Genomic DNA, 14,789 nt, shown 5'->3' with positions numbered 1-14,789 from the left:
TGCTCTTGCTAAGCAAATTCCACTAGTGTTTGAAGTTTCAGCTCAAGAGACAGAGTCTGTGCCCACCTCCAGGGCAAGCTCTGAGGAGCAGGGAGATGGGGCAGTAGCTCTGCAAGGCACAGGTTTCCTGTCTGCTCACTCCAGAGGTCACTGCTCACAGCAGGTCCAGGCTGTGGGCCTTGTCAGGGGTGGGAAAAGTTTTGGGTTGAGCATGGCTGCATCTCAAAGTTGGGTACTGAGGGGCTTTTGTCTTTGCACACACTTGCTGTTAGTTCTGGGAAAGGTTTATTAGCAACCACAATGTATTTTAGAAAGTCCACTCTTGTAATTAGTGCAAGCTGAACATTGCCAGGGAAATATGGGTTTGTCTTTTTTGTGCTTTGCACAGAGATCCTGTGCAGCACTTCAGCTCTTCACAGGTGGTCACTTTTCAAGTCTCCCAGATTCTGCATGTTGTGTTTGGGACACCAAGGGTTGAATTTAACTAATGGAACTGGAAATTAGTTTTACCATAGACAATGATGGGAAATGCTAAATAACCTGGAGCAAAGGTTGAGGGAAGCAGTTGATCTCTGTCACAAGTTTAGCACTCAAACTGAAGATTTTGGTTTCTGGGCCCCTGTTGTAAAATGGGATTTAGCCTAACCCCACCCTCCCTCACCTCCAGTGGTGATAATGAAATGTTGGTGTCCAAATCAGGCTGCTGCAGTGATGGACACCAAAGAAATGCCCTGGAGTAAATGAATAATTCTGTATTCTGCACAGGGCTTGGCTGGTGCTCAGTAAATACATTCACTGTGTGGCCCAGACACTGTGCCAATGAAGAGAAAACAGAAAGAAGAGTGACTAGCTGTTCATTCAGCAATCACTGGCTTCAGTGCATTGAATATATGGAACCCTAGGCAAAATAACTTGGGGTCATGTTATAACTCCAGCTCTGTAACTCATTTAGAGTAGGCATGAGTCAAGTTTGTACCAGCCATTCTAGTCCTGGCACATCCCAGTGCCAAGGACTGGATTTTACAAGCTGAACATTCTTAAATTGTGCTGTTCTGAGGGGGGTTTGTTTGTTTGTTTGTTTATGACTGAAGTTTATTTTACTACCTGTGTTGTGTATACATGATGTGAGAGATCTATTTATGGATTGATGCAGAGAAATAGTACAGATGAATGTCTGAGGAAACTAACTGCAGGTGTAAACAACCACATCCTGAATGGAGCCTGGTTGGACCCTTCTTTAGAGGTGTTTTCCTCAAAGTTCACAGGAATGATCTGCCAATTAACTGGAGAGGCAGGAGGGATCTGTAGTGTTACAGTGGCTTTTGGAGATGATGGTTGTTTCTTGCAGTTTCTGCAAGACAAAGGTGCATTTAAGATCACCATGTGGTTTTCCCAAAATATGCTATTGTAAAGAGGTTTATTTTTAAAAGATAAGTCAGCGTGATCTGAGGAATTTCTTTTTTCTAACTACAAGAACCATAAACAAATCTCTAAGTTATGAGGCAATAGTTGAGTCCATCACTAGATAATGTGTGGTCAGTTTGACCCTGCTGCCTTAATTTAGGAGGTCATTTTCAAACCACTATAAAGAAGGGCATTGTGCTGCCTTAAAGGGATATGGGCAATCTCTAAGAAACGGGCATACTCACAGAGACAATTCCTTTGGCTCAGTTTTTGTTTGGTTGTCTCTCTTTTGCTATCTGTGGTGCAGTAAATTAAAACAAAAACAAGTCTGGACTTGGCATGCCTTTGTAAATAAACTGCTGTGTGTAAATTGACAGTTCCTTTACAACCAGGTTATTTATAATAAAGTTTGTTATTCTCCCACCAGAGAGCTTGTTCTGCCCAGTATTAAGAGAATGCTTATGGTAACACCTCCCACCTCTGTCTGCACTGCAGCAGTTACACAAAGTTCTCACAATTTCAATTGTGTCCTTTTAAAATCTCATTTTGTTGTCTGCTGGAATAGATGACTTCAATATGTGAACTAGAGATTAATACTTCACCTCTGCTTGTTTGCTCTGTGCAGCTCACCTTAACTGCATGCGTACTGCCTCATTCCTCTCCTCCCACAGAACTGCTGGGGGAACGGGAGGTTTCAGCTGCTCTGTTTCTCGAAGATCCGGTTTGTGCGGCGGCCGGTTACCGCCGTCGCTTCCTGGCAAAGGTAAAGAGCTTTGAAGGCTGCATTTGGTGTACTGGAGTCTCCTTCATGCAGTGTCCTTTCCCCCCTCCTCTCACAGAGGATCTCTCACTGTCCTCCTGTGTATCCAGAGGCAGGAAACTGTGTCTCTGCCTGAGCAGCTGTGAGCACAGGGACAGTTCAGAGCAAGGAGGTTGCTGAGCATCTGCAAAAGCACCTGTAAGTCCTAAAAACACTGTCATGGCAATGATCTGATCATGGCTGGTATCAGCAGGGAAAATGTATCAAACTTTTTAAAACTTGTTCTCCTTACTGGTACAATTTCACTCTGGCCCTAGCTAGACTAGGAGTGAATGGGCAGATGGGCAAGTCTCTAATAAACTCAGCACCTGTGTCCTGCCCACTTGACCTGGTGAGAGGATATTCAGGCGAGAAGTTTCATTCCTCTGGATGTTGGGCAAGTCTCTAATAAACTCAGCACCTGTGTCCTGCCCACTTGACCGTGAGAGGATATTCAGGCGAGCAGTTTCATTCCTCTGGATGTGTTTTATACCAAATTGCAACCCCACCTTTCATATGTGCCTCAGAATGAAGCAGGGACTAGCTTCAGGGACTGAAGATGGCCTGTCTGCCTCAGCGGAGAGGTTTGCTTTGCTGATGGTGACATCATCAACAGAGAGAAGAGCAGTGGCCTAACTGTGGGCCATGCCATGACCAACAACCACGGCCCTTGACAACCAGGAATGTTGAACAAGAAGGCTAATACAGAGAAATCTGCCCCCCACTTTCCTAAGGGCAGACTATTGCTGTCATGGGGGAGAGAGGCCAATGACTGGTTTTCCCAAGGACACAAGAAGGGAGACGCCCATCTAGCTCATGGATGCAGTGACAACATTGGGTGAATCAGAGTGTGCTGTACAGCTCGTGCATGCAGCAAAGTCATGGTGACCCAGGGCATGGAATAGTCTCGGCAGACACAATTGCACTTGCTTGACCTTTGTTCCAGAACCAAAATATGAAATGTCTTCTGATTCAGTAGGGTGAGAAAGGGGACTACTTAACTCTTGCATCAGTACAGTTATTCAAGGAGCATTTGTTTCTCCCAGCACTTGTTCCTCCATGTCTGTGCACTCGCCAGAGGGACCAAGTTGTTGTTTTCCAACAGCTCTAGGTGTCAAATCCCTATCAGACACACCCAGGTCTGGAAGAGTGTCCATCCACCACCTGTTTCTCTTGCTCAGGGCCAGGGCTGGGCATCCCCAGCTGCACAGTCCCACTAAAGACAGGGCAGCTGCCAAATGCCTTACTCGAACCTGAGGAAACTGCGCTGTGAGCGCAGCTTTGAGTCCACGGGGCCTCATTTCCTGAGGGAAGGAATCTGGGGAGACCTGCAGCTTGAGCCATGGGGTCTGCATTTCTGTGACACGATCTGCCACGGAGAAATCAATCTCGGTGTGAAGGGCCTTTACCCTCTGTGCTGCTGGAGCTTGGAGCTGTGATGTGCTTCAGCCCAAACCTTTCCTGGCTTGTCGAGGGTGCCCAGCACATGGAGGAGGCTCCGTGCCCGCTCCTGCCCAGGGAACAGCCCAGCTCTGGGCGATTGCTGAGCCAGTGGCGGCACCTGCCGGTATTCTGCAGAAAGTTCTGGGTATTGGTGATAAAAAGAAACCAGCAGCGGTTCAGAGCAGGACACACACGACTTCAGGTACAGAATGCAGTGATGAGGGTTAACGAGCTTCTCCCTGCTTGCTGTGGGAACATCCCTAACCACAAAAGAAAATCCCTCCAGGAAGGCACATAATATATCCAAAACTCCCTGTTTTCTAGGAAACTGCCTCTAGATATTTGGGCAGCATGTATCAATATAGCTGTAATCATTTGCACAAGACGAGCCCACATTCAGGATCCACCTAAATGCTATTTATTTCCTGCGCTGGAAGCAGTGGGATTTCTCTGGTTACACTGTGTTCTGGAATAATATTTCCCTCTGTAAATTTTACTGCCTTTTCATGTCAACTGAGGTTTAGGCCGTCGCCATGGTGTATTTCTGTCTTAAATAATTACTGCTTGTGGTAGAACTGCCAGGTGCCTTTAGCATTTCCAAATCAAAGAAAAAGAACAGTTTGGTCCTGAGGGCCCCATGGATGGATGGGACTGGGGGATGGAGACATAGGTTAGCAGAACACTAAGAGATGGTGTGATAACGTACACTGAAAATTTTTACTTTGTTTTCATAAATCCCAGGATATTACCATCCAATTCAGTGTTTGTGCCAGCTAGTTGATATTCAGTTTTGTTTCCCATAGAGGTAAGGTGGGGATTTTCTCCCTTTTTGTAGCTTCTTGTTCCCACTAAGATATTCACAGGAAATTTACCAATTTTCAACCACATTTGACAGACAGCTATTAACTTCTGACTATTTAAGACATGGTCTTACAGAAGAAAAATTCCCTATTACTGCCATTACTGAGGGGAAAGGCTGGCAAGTTCCTTGCTTGGTAGACCTCAGGTCATCCATGCTAGGCAGGAATGAGGAGAGGCATTGCAAATGAGAGTCATTAGTACTGCTTCTCCCAGAACTACTTGTTCTATCTCAAGATCTTGTGTCTTTTATTGAGAGTTGCTTCCCTCCCACTAAATCCACAACATTCATAGCATTTGCCAAGAAAAAGTCATGCCCTGCTGTCCTGACCATTCCTGTACTCTGTACACTGCAGCGTGGCACTCGTTATTGGGGGTTGGATAAAACTCTGAGTGAGGCACTCCGTGCAGCATCTGTGCTACAGGAAGATGAACATCTCTCATCTCGCTGCGGGACTCTCCTCAGGAGGGGTGTAGCAAGATGCCAGTTCAGTAGCTGTCCCTCCTCCTTGTGCTAAATCTCCCAAGCCTTTCCTTTAGGTTTGCTGTGAACAAGCAGGATTTCCAGCCAGATGTCTGTATGATTTACACCCATGTAAATCAGGGCTGACTCTGAGTCTCTCCTATCTTCAAGCTGTCCTGGTGTGTTACAGACCTGCTGTGCTGCACCTGTGCTGACAGCAGCGTGTAGGGCAGGAGGGTGGAAACATCTCTGAGCCAGAAAAGTGTGGGCTAGCACAGCTCTCTGGTGCAAAGCTGCACATCGTGGCTCAGCCTGCATTTGCTTGGAACCAGGCCCAAGCTAATAAACCCAACCAGATTGCTTCCAGACCCAAGCTGGCCCAGGAGGAGCCAGTGCAAATGTCACCGTGCTGTGGTGCTTGCTCTGAGCTAGCTTAATTGTCTCTGTGGGCACGGGACAGCTCCTGCACCTGTAGGGCAGGCAGGAAACGATCCACGTCCATAGACTGGAGCGCTGAATGCAGCTGGAACTGCATCACCAGAGAGATGTCTTGGCCAGGTTGTACCCACCTCCAACACATCTCCTGCTTCCCAGCCCCTGTCCCTGGCAAGGCTCTGCTGTCTCCTGCTGCTCTGCTGTGACATGCTGCAGTGGCTGTGGCTTTCGCACACCAGTTGTTTATAGGGCACTGCCAGCTGTTCGGTGGTGGGTCGGCTTGTGGATGTGCCGTGCCTGGGGACAGGCACGAGGATCCTCGGGCAAAAGGAAAGGGTCCAGGCTCACGGCAGTGGGGCCGCGGGAGGGATAATCAAGGACCTCTCGGGAGGCAAGTGGGCATCTGCAGGGACTCCCCACTGGTCGGGCACCAGGAAGGTGCGGACCCAGGGCACACCTATTCTCAGGCTGGCCCATTGGCCCCCGCAAGCACGGGCTACCCGCGGTCCGCCTGCCGCGCTCCGGGATGCGCAGCCGGACCGGGCCCGCGGGCGTACCCCGCTGCCAAACCCCGAGGGGCGGCCCCGGCGGCACAGCCCTCCCCCTGCCCGCCCCGACTGGCCCCGCCGCCGCGCCAGGGTAATGGCCCGGGCCGCCTGCGCTCTGGCAGCCGGCCCTGCGGCGGGGGAGTGGGGCTGAGCCCGTGCGCCCGGCGCGGCGGCGGGAGCGGCAGGCAGCGCGTCCCCCCGGGCGGCCCCTCCCAGGTAGGAGCGCGGGGGCGCGGCTGTCACCGCGCCCGGCCGGGCTCTCCCCCCTCCCTCCTTCCCTCTCTCCCTCGGGAACCGGTGACTCGGGGGCCGCGGCGAGCCCGGCGGTGGCGAACCCGCTTTGCCACCGCGTCCGTGGTTGCCGTGGCGGCCGCTGTTCGGATGCCTCAGCTGAAAGGCACCGGCCGCCAAACAACCCGCCCGTGTGCCGGGCCCCCTCCCCGCCCCTCCCGGCCGCGCTCGCCTTCCCGGGAGCGGCTCCGAGCAGCCCGGCAGTGTTGCCTAGAGAGGGAGCGAAGCCGACGCGCGGCATCGGCCGCCCCGTCCGTCACGGACGAGCCGCCGCCGGGGTCCGAGCGCCCCGGGTCTTCCCCCGTCCGGCCGGTGTGTGTGGGACAGCGGGCGGGGGCCGCGGCGTGAGGGCTGCGGGCTGCGGGCTTGGGGTTTGCGGGCTGCGCCGCCTCACGCGCGGCGGTTATCGGCCGTTGGCGGCGCGGGGCTGAGGCGGGAGGCGGCGGCGCTGAGGGCTGAGGGCTCAGGCGGGGGCTGAGGCGGCGGGTCCGCCCGCGCTGACAGCCCGTGTGCCGCTCGGTGCAGGAGAGCGGCGGGGGCCCTGGCAGCAGCCGCAAGCGGACATGCACTGTGAGCTCGCCGCGGGTCAGAAAGGCAGCGCCCGCGTCGAGGTGAGCGACAAATGCCAGGGAGCGTCTCAGAAGGATCTGCCGCGGGTGGCTCGTCCCGGCGCTGGTAAAGCTCACTTGAGTCCTCAGATGTCCTTTAAAGTGTCTGTCAGTAACGGCAGTGACCACACGGAGCCTCAGCAGAGCCCCCCTGAAATGTCAGCACCTCTGCTAGATTTCATCCCCAAACGACCCAGCATATTTGAGAGGATTCCGATTCTGCCCAGGGCGCAGGAGCTGCGATGCGCTAGAGGCTCGAAAGATTATTTCCAGCAGCAGAAACATCAAAGCGTGAAGGGTGAGTTTGAAAATGCATGAACTAAACACTACCATCACCAGCAACCTATTCACCACACAAATAAAAACGTAACAATCTTTCTTCCCCCTCCCTCCTGCCTTTCTGGTCTTTAGTGTGTTTCCTAACTTGTTTATTTCACTTCATGCTTGAAAACTTTTTTCTCCTGAGCACCTTGGAGGCACAGGATAAACCAGACTATGTTTTTCCAGTGTGAAGCTGAGTGGCTCTCAATAGTATTTAAAAAAATCTTGAGACCAGCATCTTCTTTAGTTGTCCTGAGCGGGTGCTGCTCATGCGGTCGCGTCTCAAAGGTGTTTGTTTTGGGCTTGGTGCTGAAGACTGGGCTGGTCTGTCCTGCGCCAGAGAGTTCGTGTGGGGTGTTTGTTTGTGAGCGTGCCTGGCTGACAATAAATGCCTGGTTCTTACTCAGCAGTTTCACCACGGTTGCTTGGATTTTATAGTTTGTATTTCATGGAGGTGTTACAAATGCTGGATTCAGGCGGTGAATCCTCAAACTTGGGAACCCCTGGTGCCCGAAAGGTCAAATTCTGCTAGTTAACAAACGGCTGATTTTCAGCTGTCCATCGTTAAAGAAGTGGCACTGAAGTAGGGTTAGGAGTTGCCTACTAAAAATCTGTTTCATTACAGTTTTCAGCTAGACCTGGTTAACTCAGCTGAAATTCGTTAATCAAAATTGAGTTTTAAAATAATCCCTCTAAGGTGTCACTGAATGGGCTCAGAGGGAATTGGAGCATTTCTTTATGCTACAAAGTCGCTTGCAGAGACGTATGTACACCTAATATTATTAGCATTAAGACAATGTTTTCTGTAATGTTAAAAGGTAATTATCTTTTTTTCACTTCTTATCAGTCTATTCCCATTCTCTATTTTAGATATGTAAGTGCAGTTATCTTGTCACTGTAAGACTGTTCTCACTGGGATTTTTTCCAGTTCTGTCCATTCTTTTGAAAATTAAAAGTAGGCTGCATGCCCTTGGACTAGTGACATTTTCTTTTGTGAGCTTGTTACCTAGGGTGATGGCACCTTTCATTGCCACGAAGTTATGTTAATGAACACCTCGATCTGTGCTGGGTCTGTCCGACGGCCTCTAGGATGTGTTTGTTCATCACCACTGAATACAGACAGAGTGGAGCAGCAGGTTATAAATTACCTTTTTTATTTTTCTGTTTGTTAATGCTGCAATTCTTCTCTCCTGATTAAAAAAAAAAGAGGTTGTTAATGTTTGGCAGGAATGAAATGAAGGTCTGTTACACAGACTCCTGTTTGGAGGGGGGAGAAGGAGGATTCACGTAGTAAAAAGGGAGAGCTACAAGCTCTTGTACCGTGCTGCTGCAGCTGCTGCCTCTGAAGGGACTCAAGGGCTGCTCTAGTCCCTTGTGGTCCCACGGGTGAGGTTGGTGCCACTGGACAGGGTTCATACTAGCTTAAAATCCTGCCCATGCATTGCCCTGTCCAGGAAGACTGTTGAAATACTTTTAATTTTTTTTTCCTTTGAACTGTTTAGCCCTCTTTTCATGCATATCCTTCATGTTGTTGCAGAGGGCAGGAGGGAAAGAGGAAGAATTTAACTTTGCATTCACTTGGGACTTTCAGAGTAGATGTAGGTGGCCATGGGAGAAGGTTCCTAATTCATCTCTCCTGACTGATCAATTTCCCATTTTCACCACTGGGGTGAAATTTACATTTTATTGCTGTTTTTGTTTAGTATGTTTCCCGTCCAGGGTGTTACCTTGTGGTTGCTTCAGTGTGTGGGTGACTTGAGTCATGGGAGTAAGTAGGTGTCCATGGGCAGGAGAGGGCTCATTTGACTGAGCAGGAGGATTTGATGGATAATGTTGGATTTTTCCAAAGATAGCAACACTGAGTTTTTTGGGTGGCTTCCTGTTTGTTTTTTGGGAATTTTTGTTTGGTTTGGTTTTGCCTTTTTTTGCCCTCAAGAAGACATTTTCAGGAGGAGTTAGGGAAAGTAAAATTCAAAGTAAAATTCTGAGTCTGATTTAAAATGTGCTGCTCCTTCTGAGCTGGACAGTGTCAGCAAGTGCTTTAATGTCCACTGGGGCATTTTGGAGTGCTCACTGTGCTCCAGCTCACAAATCAGAGTATATCTAAAGCAGGCTGTGCTGCAGGCAGGAGAGCTGCTGCTCTTTCAAGGAGCAGTGCAAACCATCTCCCACCAGCCCTGGTTCTCTGAGGATGATAAAGGACTGGGATAGCTGCATGTGGATGTGATATACCAAGATAAAGCTGAGATGTGGAAGTGAGGGAAATACTCGGATTTACCCAGTGAAAGGTTTTGGGAAGGAAACTGATGACAGCTTGATTTCAGACCGTCGTGCCGTGCGTCTCCTGTTCTCCAGCCCCAGAGTGCCATGTACCCAGTAATTCCCTCTGCAGTCTGGCTTAGATTACAGAATGTGCCTCCTGGTTTTGGTTTGTCCACAGTTGAAAGCAGCAAGTAGGGAGTGTAAAAGATGCTCTCTAACAAGAGCAAAACTGATTTTTATAGTTGCCTGTAAGGTCTTTTTTTCCTAAACAAGTCTTACTTTTTAATTTTTTTTTCCAAAGAGAATGAATCAAAATGATACACTGCTCTACTAATAAAAAGGGCAGCTTTGAAGTAATCACAATGGGGAAGAAGTATCCTGCTGTTGCAATGTCTCTGTGGTGTTACTCTGCTGTTTCACAGTGTTTAAGTTATGATCCTGCAGAATGCTTCTGTGCCTGAGCAAGTCTTTTGGACTTTCTGAAGAGCCAAACAAAAACTTGAAGGGTTGTGGTAAGGATTATTTCTGGGAATTGGATCGTTTGGGTCTGAGCTTTTCAGGATGGAGCTGTCGGTTGTTTGCTGAAAATACCACTATTTTGGAATTGTGCTTCATATTTTGTTCTGTTTGGGAGCCATTTAAAATAAATGCCCAGTTTTCGCCCAGCCAACCCCTTCTGATGTGATAGGCACCACGCTTTTCTTGGTCATCTGTGTAACAAGGCAGAGTATTTGCATACAGACACTGCTTTTTTAGAGGCATTTTACATAGAATAACTGTACCATAAGGTATGAAGTCCATTTTACAGTGTTTTCCTGGGATTCTGTGGGTTTGGTTCCACATTGTTGAATTTCATGCTACGGTATTACAGTTTTGAAAGTGACAGGCAAAATACTTATTGTCTACAGGGAAGAAGCTTTTGGGAAGGCTTTAGTGGTGACAAAAAAGTAATCTATAAAGATGCCAAATATCTCAGTTTCTAAATGACATTGATTATGGTTGTTACCAGGAAACACTTCTCCTTTTCATTCTTTTCCAGTTTTGTTCAGTGTACCTAATTCATGACTCAGTAGAAATGACGAGATTTATCCTGTTAGCTGTGCCACTGGGAAATCATCCAAATGGCCCGGACCTTTGCAGCAACCACTTCAGATATTAACTTACAGTGGGCAAAACAATAAGCTGGTCGAGTTGCAGTAGTTGGATATTTCCTTGTTGAGAGTATGTTTTATTCAGACAAGGAGAAAATGGCTTGGATTTTTTTTTTTGTTTGTTGTTAACTGTAGCTGCTTTCAGCAAACACACAACCAATGTATTGAAATGTATTAATTTCCTTCTACTGTTGAGAAGGAGGGGTAAATCTTGCTATTTAATCCCCCTGTGACTGTTTCCTTGGTTGTCAGGACTGTCCTTGTGAAAGTAACAGCTTATACTGTTGGGATCTTAAGCAGAAGTGTATACTTTGGTTTTATGATTTATAGGTGAATTGACTGGTCTTGGGCCTGATTGCCATTTTCTTTCTTACACCTTATCTGTGTTCACCTGAATTATCCCACTGGAGCAAGTGTGACTGCCTAGATCTGATAAATATGTTATGGGCTGATAAGGACACAGGGACACGTTCACTGGTGTGGTCATCTCTAAACTCTGTTTTAGGCAGAGCTGCAGTAGTAATTATTTCTTATTTTCGCTGTAGTTTCCTTGCTGCGTTTGAACTCTGCTACAAAAAGGAATTGAAAGGTTGGTCTGAACAGACTGTGCAGTTACTGAGCTATATTTTTATTTCATGCTCTCTTTTTTGCCTAATTTTGTTTTGTAAGGGGAGAAAGGAGAAGAAACTGTGAATTGGAGAATGTGTTCATAAACTCATTTGGAATAAATTGTGACTGTCCTCTCCTCCCTTAAACTGCCTATAATCCTTACTTGTCTTGAATAGGCAAATAACTTTCAGTTACTTGCTGCTGAAGGAAGTTCTTCTAATGATTTGTGTTGCAAAATCAGTCACTGATTTGAAGATGGGACTTTCATGGATTTAATTTAAAATAAGCTTAATTGTATCTAATCATTAAATCCATTGTAATTTAAGAATCATTAGTGGAGAATATTTAGCAAATACAAACCAGGAAATCTAATGATGAACAAGTCATATGAAAGCATTCAGTACTTGTAAAAGCAAAAAACCTCTTTTCTGCTTCATGACAAAAGCTACAGCTACTGGAAAAGCTGAAGAGAATAAATGTTGTATCTATTTTAATACTGTGCAGAATTGTATGGAGTAACAGATAATGTTAGATTACTCTCAACAAGAAAATAAGTCCAGTAATTGGAAGGAAATTTTTTATTTGATTTGAGTTTTGTTTGAAGGAATAGAAGTTAAAAATCACTTGTTCTGTCTTTAAAATGTTACAATAATGGAGGTTATTATATACTGGGCTAAGGGGAGTGAGGAGAAAAATATCCTTTTTTCTTTTATAGTAAGAAAAAAATTAAAGTCTACATCTTGCAAGTGGTTGAGTATGTACATTACTGTTCCTGTGAGCAGTCTCATCAACTACAAATTTTTGAACATAGACCATTCTAAATTTTCATTTAGGTATAACTGAATACATTATTTGTCTCTTAAGAGTTCAGCCCTGTATACACATAAACTGTTAAGTGTATGCTGAGGATCTTTAGTATATTTGAGATTATATTCCTGGAGGGCTACAAGATTCTTTTTAGTGAAACTGCTAAATTTAAAGTGAATGTCTTCTAGGACACTCTGCTGCTTCATTGCAGTAAAGCGGTTTGGTTTTTTGTTGAATAAGATGGACAAAATTTTACCCTAAATTATTAATATCAGTAGGAGTCTTGCCACTAACTTTAGCTGGGTCAGTATTTCAGTCCTAATATTACAGAAGTTCTTTTTCCTGTGTACAGGGAAAAGCTTGTAGGACAAATAACAAGTTTCTATTAAATCCATCTGTGAGCTAGGAAGTGGAATAGCGTACGGATTATGAGAGAAATCTGTAATACTGTGACTATAATTTCTGCTCAGTACCGTAACTACAATTATTCTAGAAATTCTGCTGTTTAGTGATTTTAGAACTGTTGAAGATGTTGATGGCAGGGTAATTGGAGAGGGAAAATAGACGTAAACCACTCCATTTTGCACTCCAGATTTCTATCATTGTATGTCAACAAGCTTGAACCAGGCGTGCAATCTAGTAATCATTTCACAGTGCCTGAAACGGCTTTTAATAGACTGGGGTTTGTTTGCTCTTTTTTTCCTCAGCCACCCAACGTTGTTTCCCAGCACATTGCTGTAACTGGGAATACAGGGTTCCAAAGCAAGGGCAGCGCTCGCTGGCTGTGGTACAGCATAATCTTGCCCCACAAATGTGCAAACAATAGCAAAAGTATGTGTTTGGGAATATGGCACAGCTGTTATCTTCTGCCGGGAGCAGGGAGCGTTGCAGTGACATGGAAGGACCAGTTAAAACCACTCCGGCCGTTTTATTGCCTGCAAATGGGGCGTGTAAAGAAAAGCAAGGGCCGGTCCCTCCGTCCAGATAACATCGGTGCACACCAGCGAGGCGCTGCCTTTCTGCACAGGCTTTGAAGAATAGAGGCAAAGAGTTCCCCTCTTTCCTTCCCCCCCTATTACATTTCTGGCACCCTGCATGTGAAATCTTGGTTGGAACCTGAACTTTCTGTTCTGAGAATCTGTGCTTCACTGGTTACCTGGAACAAGGACTTCTTTTTTAAATTTTTTTTTTTTATTACAGTCATTAGCTTGACTATATGAAATGATTGTTAATGATTATTTGTAGACAGAGGACTGCTTGTAAAACAGGTGAGACATTTCCAGAGCTGCAATAGGAAATCGATCCAAATTCTGTATTTTAGGTTATTTTAAGGTTTTGAGCATTACAAGGTTGCTCAGTCAACTCAAAATGCTTAAGATCTTTTTATTTAAAGCAACTGTTTTGCTTTAACTCTAATAATTATGTTTGACTTCTCCATCATTATGTTTGAATGTGGTTATCTTGCTGAATGGATCGGTAAGGAGCGCTGCTATTGAATTTATGGCACCAAATGTGTCCTAAGGGTTAAATGAATGTAAAACATCATAAACTACACTTAATTCTGGCATTTACATGTGTGATAAGAGGGCTTTGTGAGAGCTATAGAGCTGTTAGTTGTTTTACAATGAGGAGAAAGCAAATTCATTCTTACATGTTGTTTGCATATTAGCCAGAGGGGAAAATGACACTAAGGCGACATCATCAAATACAGTAAAAAACTAACTTTTTAATACAGATGTCCATTGTTGTTTTAAGTGCTTAGGGGGTTGGTGGTTTGGTTTATTTTGGAACTTGCTGAACTATATGAAGTGTGTCTCCAGGGGCCTGGTGTTTTAATACCTTGTAGAAGGTTGTATAACAGTAGATGATGTATTTTGCCTGCCTTCCAGTGCTGTAAATAAATTACATGTGCTGGCTTGGGAGAACGTATGTGAGGTGTAAATCAAAGGCTAATATAACAGGAAAAATACCAATTAGTGATGTCTTGCAACAGGTTAAAGTTTCTTTACTCATTTATATATAATCAAGAGACATAAGAGCAGTAATATTTATAAAAATGTTAACATGAGGCTCTTCCCTAGAAGGGATATAGGTCTAGGATTATTTAAAATAAGTGCTGGGATTCAGTGCTTTTTCACAATTTGCTATGGTTAAGTCACTTAAATACTGAAGTCAACAGTCCCCCAGGCAAAGAAAGATAATATAATTTTAAGTGTATTGTTAAAATTGAAATTTGATAGCTTCCACTCTCTAATCCTATCTAAGTCTTGGTTGTATTAAAAGGAAAATAGATACATGTGTCAGTTTCGGAGCATAATCTTTCTTTTGAGTTTAAAGGATGATAAATGTGCTTCAGACAAGCAACACAGCAGTTTATTGGTATGAATGTTTTGCTAAATACTACAAGCTTAACGCAATCCCCATTCCTTTATAATAAGTTTAAATATTAATTCTTTGGAATGCTAGATGCCTAAAGCTAGATAGAAATGCTGTGCAGTTTCAGATATCTAGGAGTGGGCTTGTGAAACAGGATATTTAACTGGGAGAGATGAGTAGCACATTTCAGAGTTATTAGGGCAGAACAACAATGCAAGAGGATGACTTAAAAAGTTACAAAATTGTTTTCTGTGCATGAGGCTTAAATACCTTAGAGTTATTTATTTGAACCACAAGAGCATATTTCCTATCTATGTAGGTTCTAGATTGCATTTTTTATTATTATTTTGTTTAACTTCTTGTTAGCTGCCTGCCCCTCTCCAAAGCAGCTGGCTTTGATTTAACCTGAATCCT

At 45.4% G+C, this 14,789-nt stretch overlaps 1 protein-coding gene across 4 annotated transcripts in view; it reads left to right on the top strand.

Annotated features, from left to right (window-relative positions):
- Positions 1–6,057: 6,057 nt before the first annotated feature.
- GLIS1 (GLIS family zinc finger 1) overlaps positions 6,058–14,789 on the top strand; it is a 178,163-nt gene continuing 169,431 nt past the window's right edge. For 2 of the 4 annotated variants that reach the window (XM_039711847.1, XM_039711845.1), the window contains exons 1-2: positions 6,058–6,166; positions 6,767–7,147. In XM_039711847.1, coding sequence (XP_039567781.1) covers positions 6,805–7,147 — 343 coding nt within the window. In that variant the 5' untranslated portion in view covers positions 6,058–6,166; positions 6,767–6,804. Of the gene's footprint in view, positions 6,167–6,292; positions 6,554–6,766; positions 7,148–14,789 lie in introns of those variants that run through there. The other 2 variants (XM_039711846.1, XM_039711849.1) reach the window with 2 other exon arrangements.

This window comes from Passer montanus, unplaced genomic scaffold, assembly GCF_014805655.1.
Source record: "Passer montanus isolate IOZ18808 unplaced genomic scaffold, ASM1480565v1 scaffold25, whole genome shotgun sequence".
NCBI lineage: Eukaryota > Metazoa > Chordata > Aves > Passeriformes > Passeridae > Passer > Passer montanus.
This window is presented reverse-complemented; position numbering and strand designations above follow the sequence as displayed.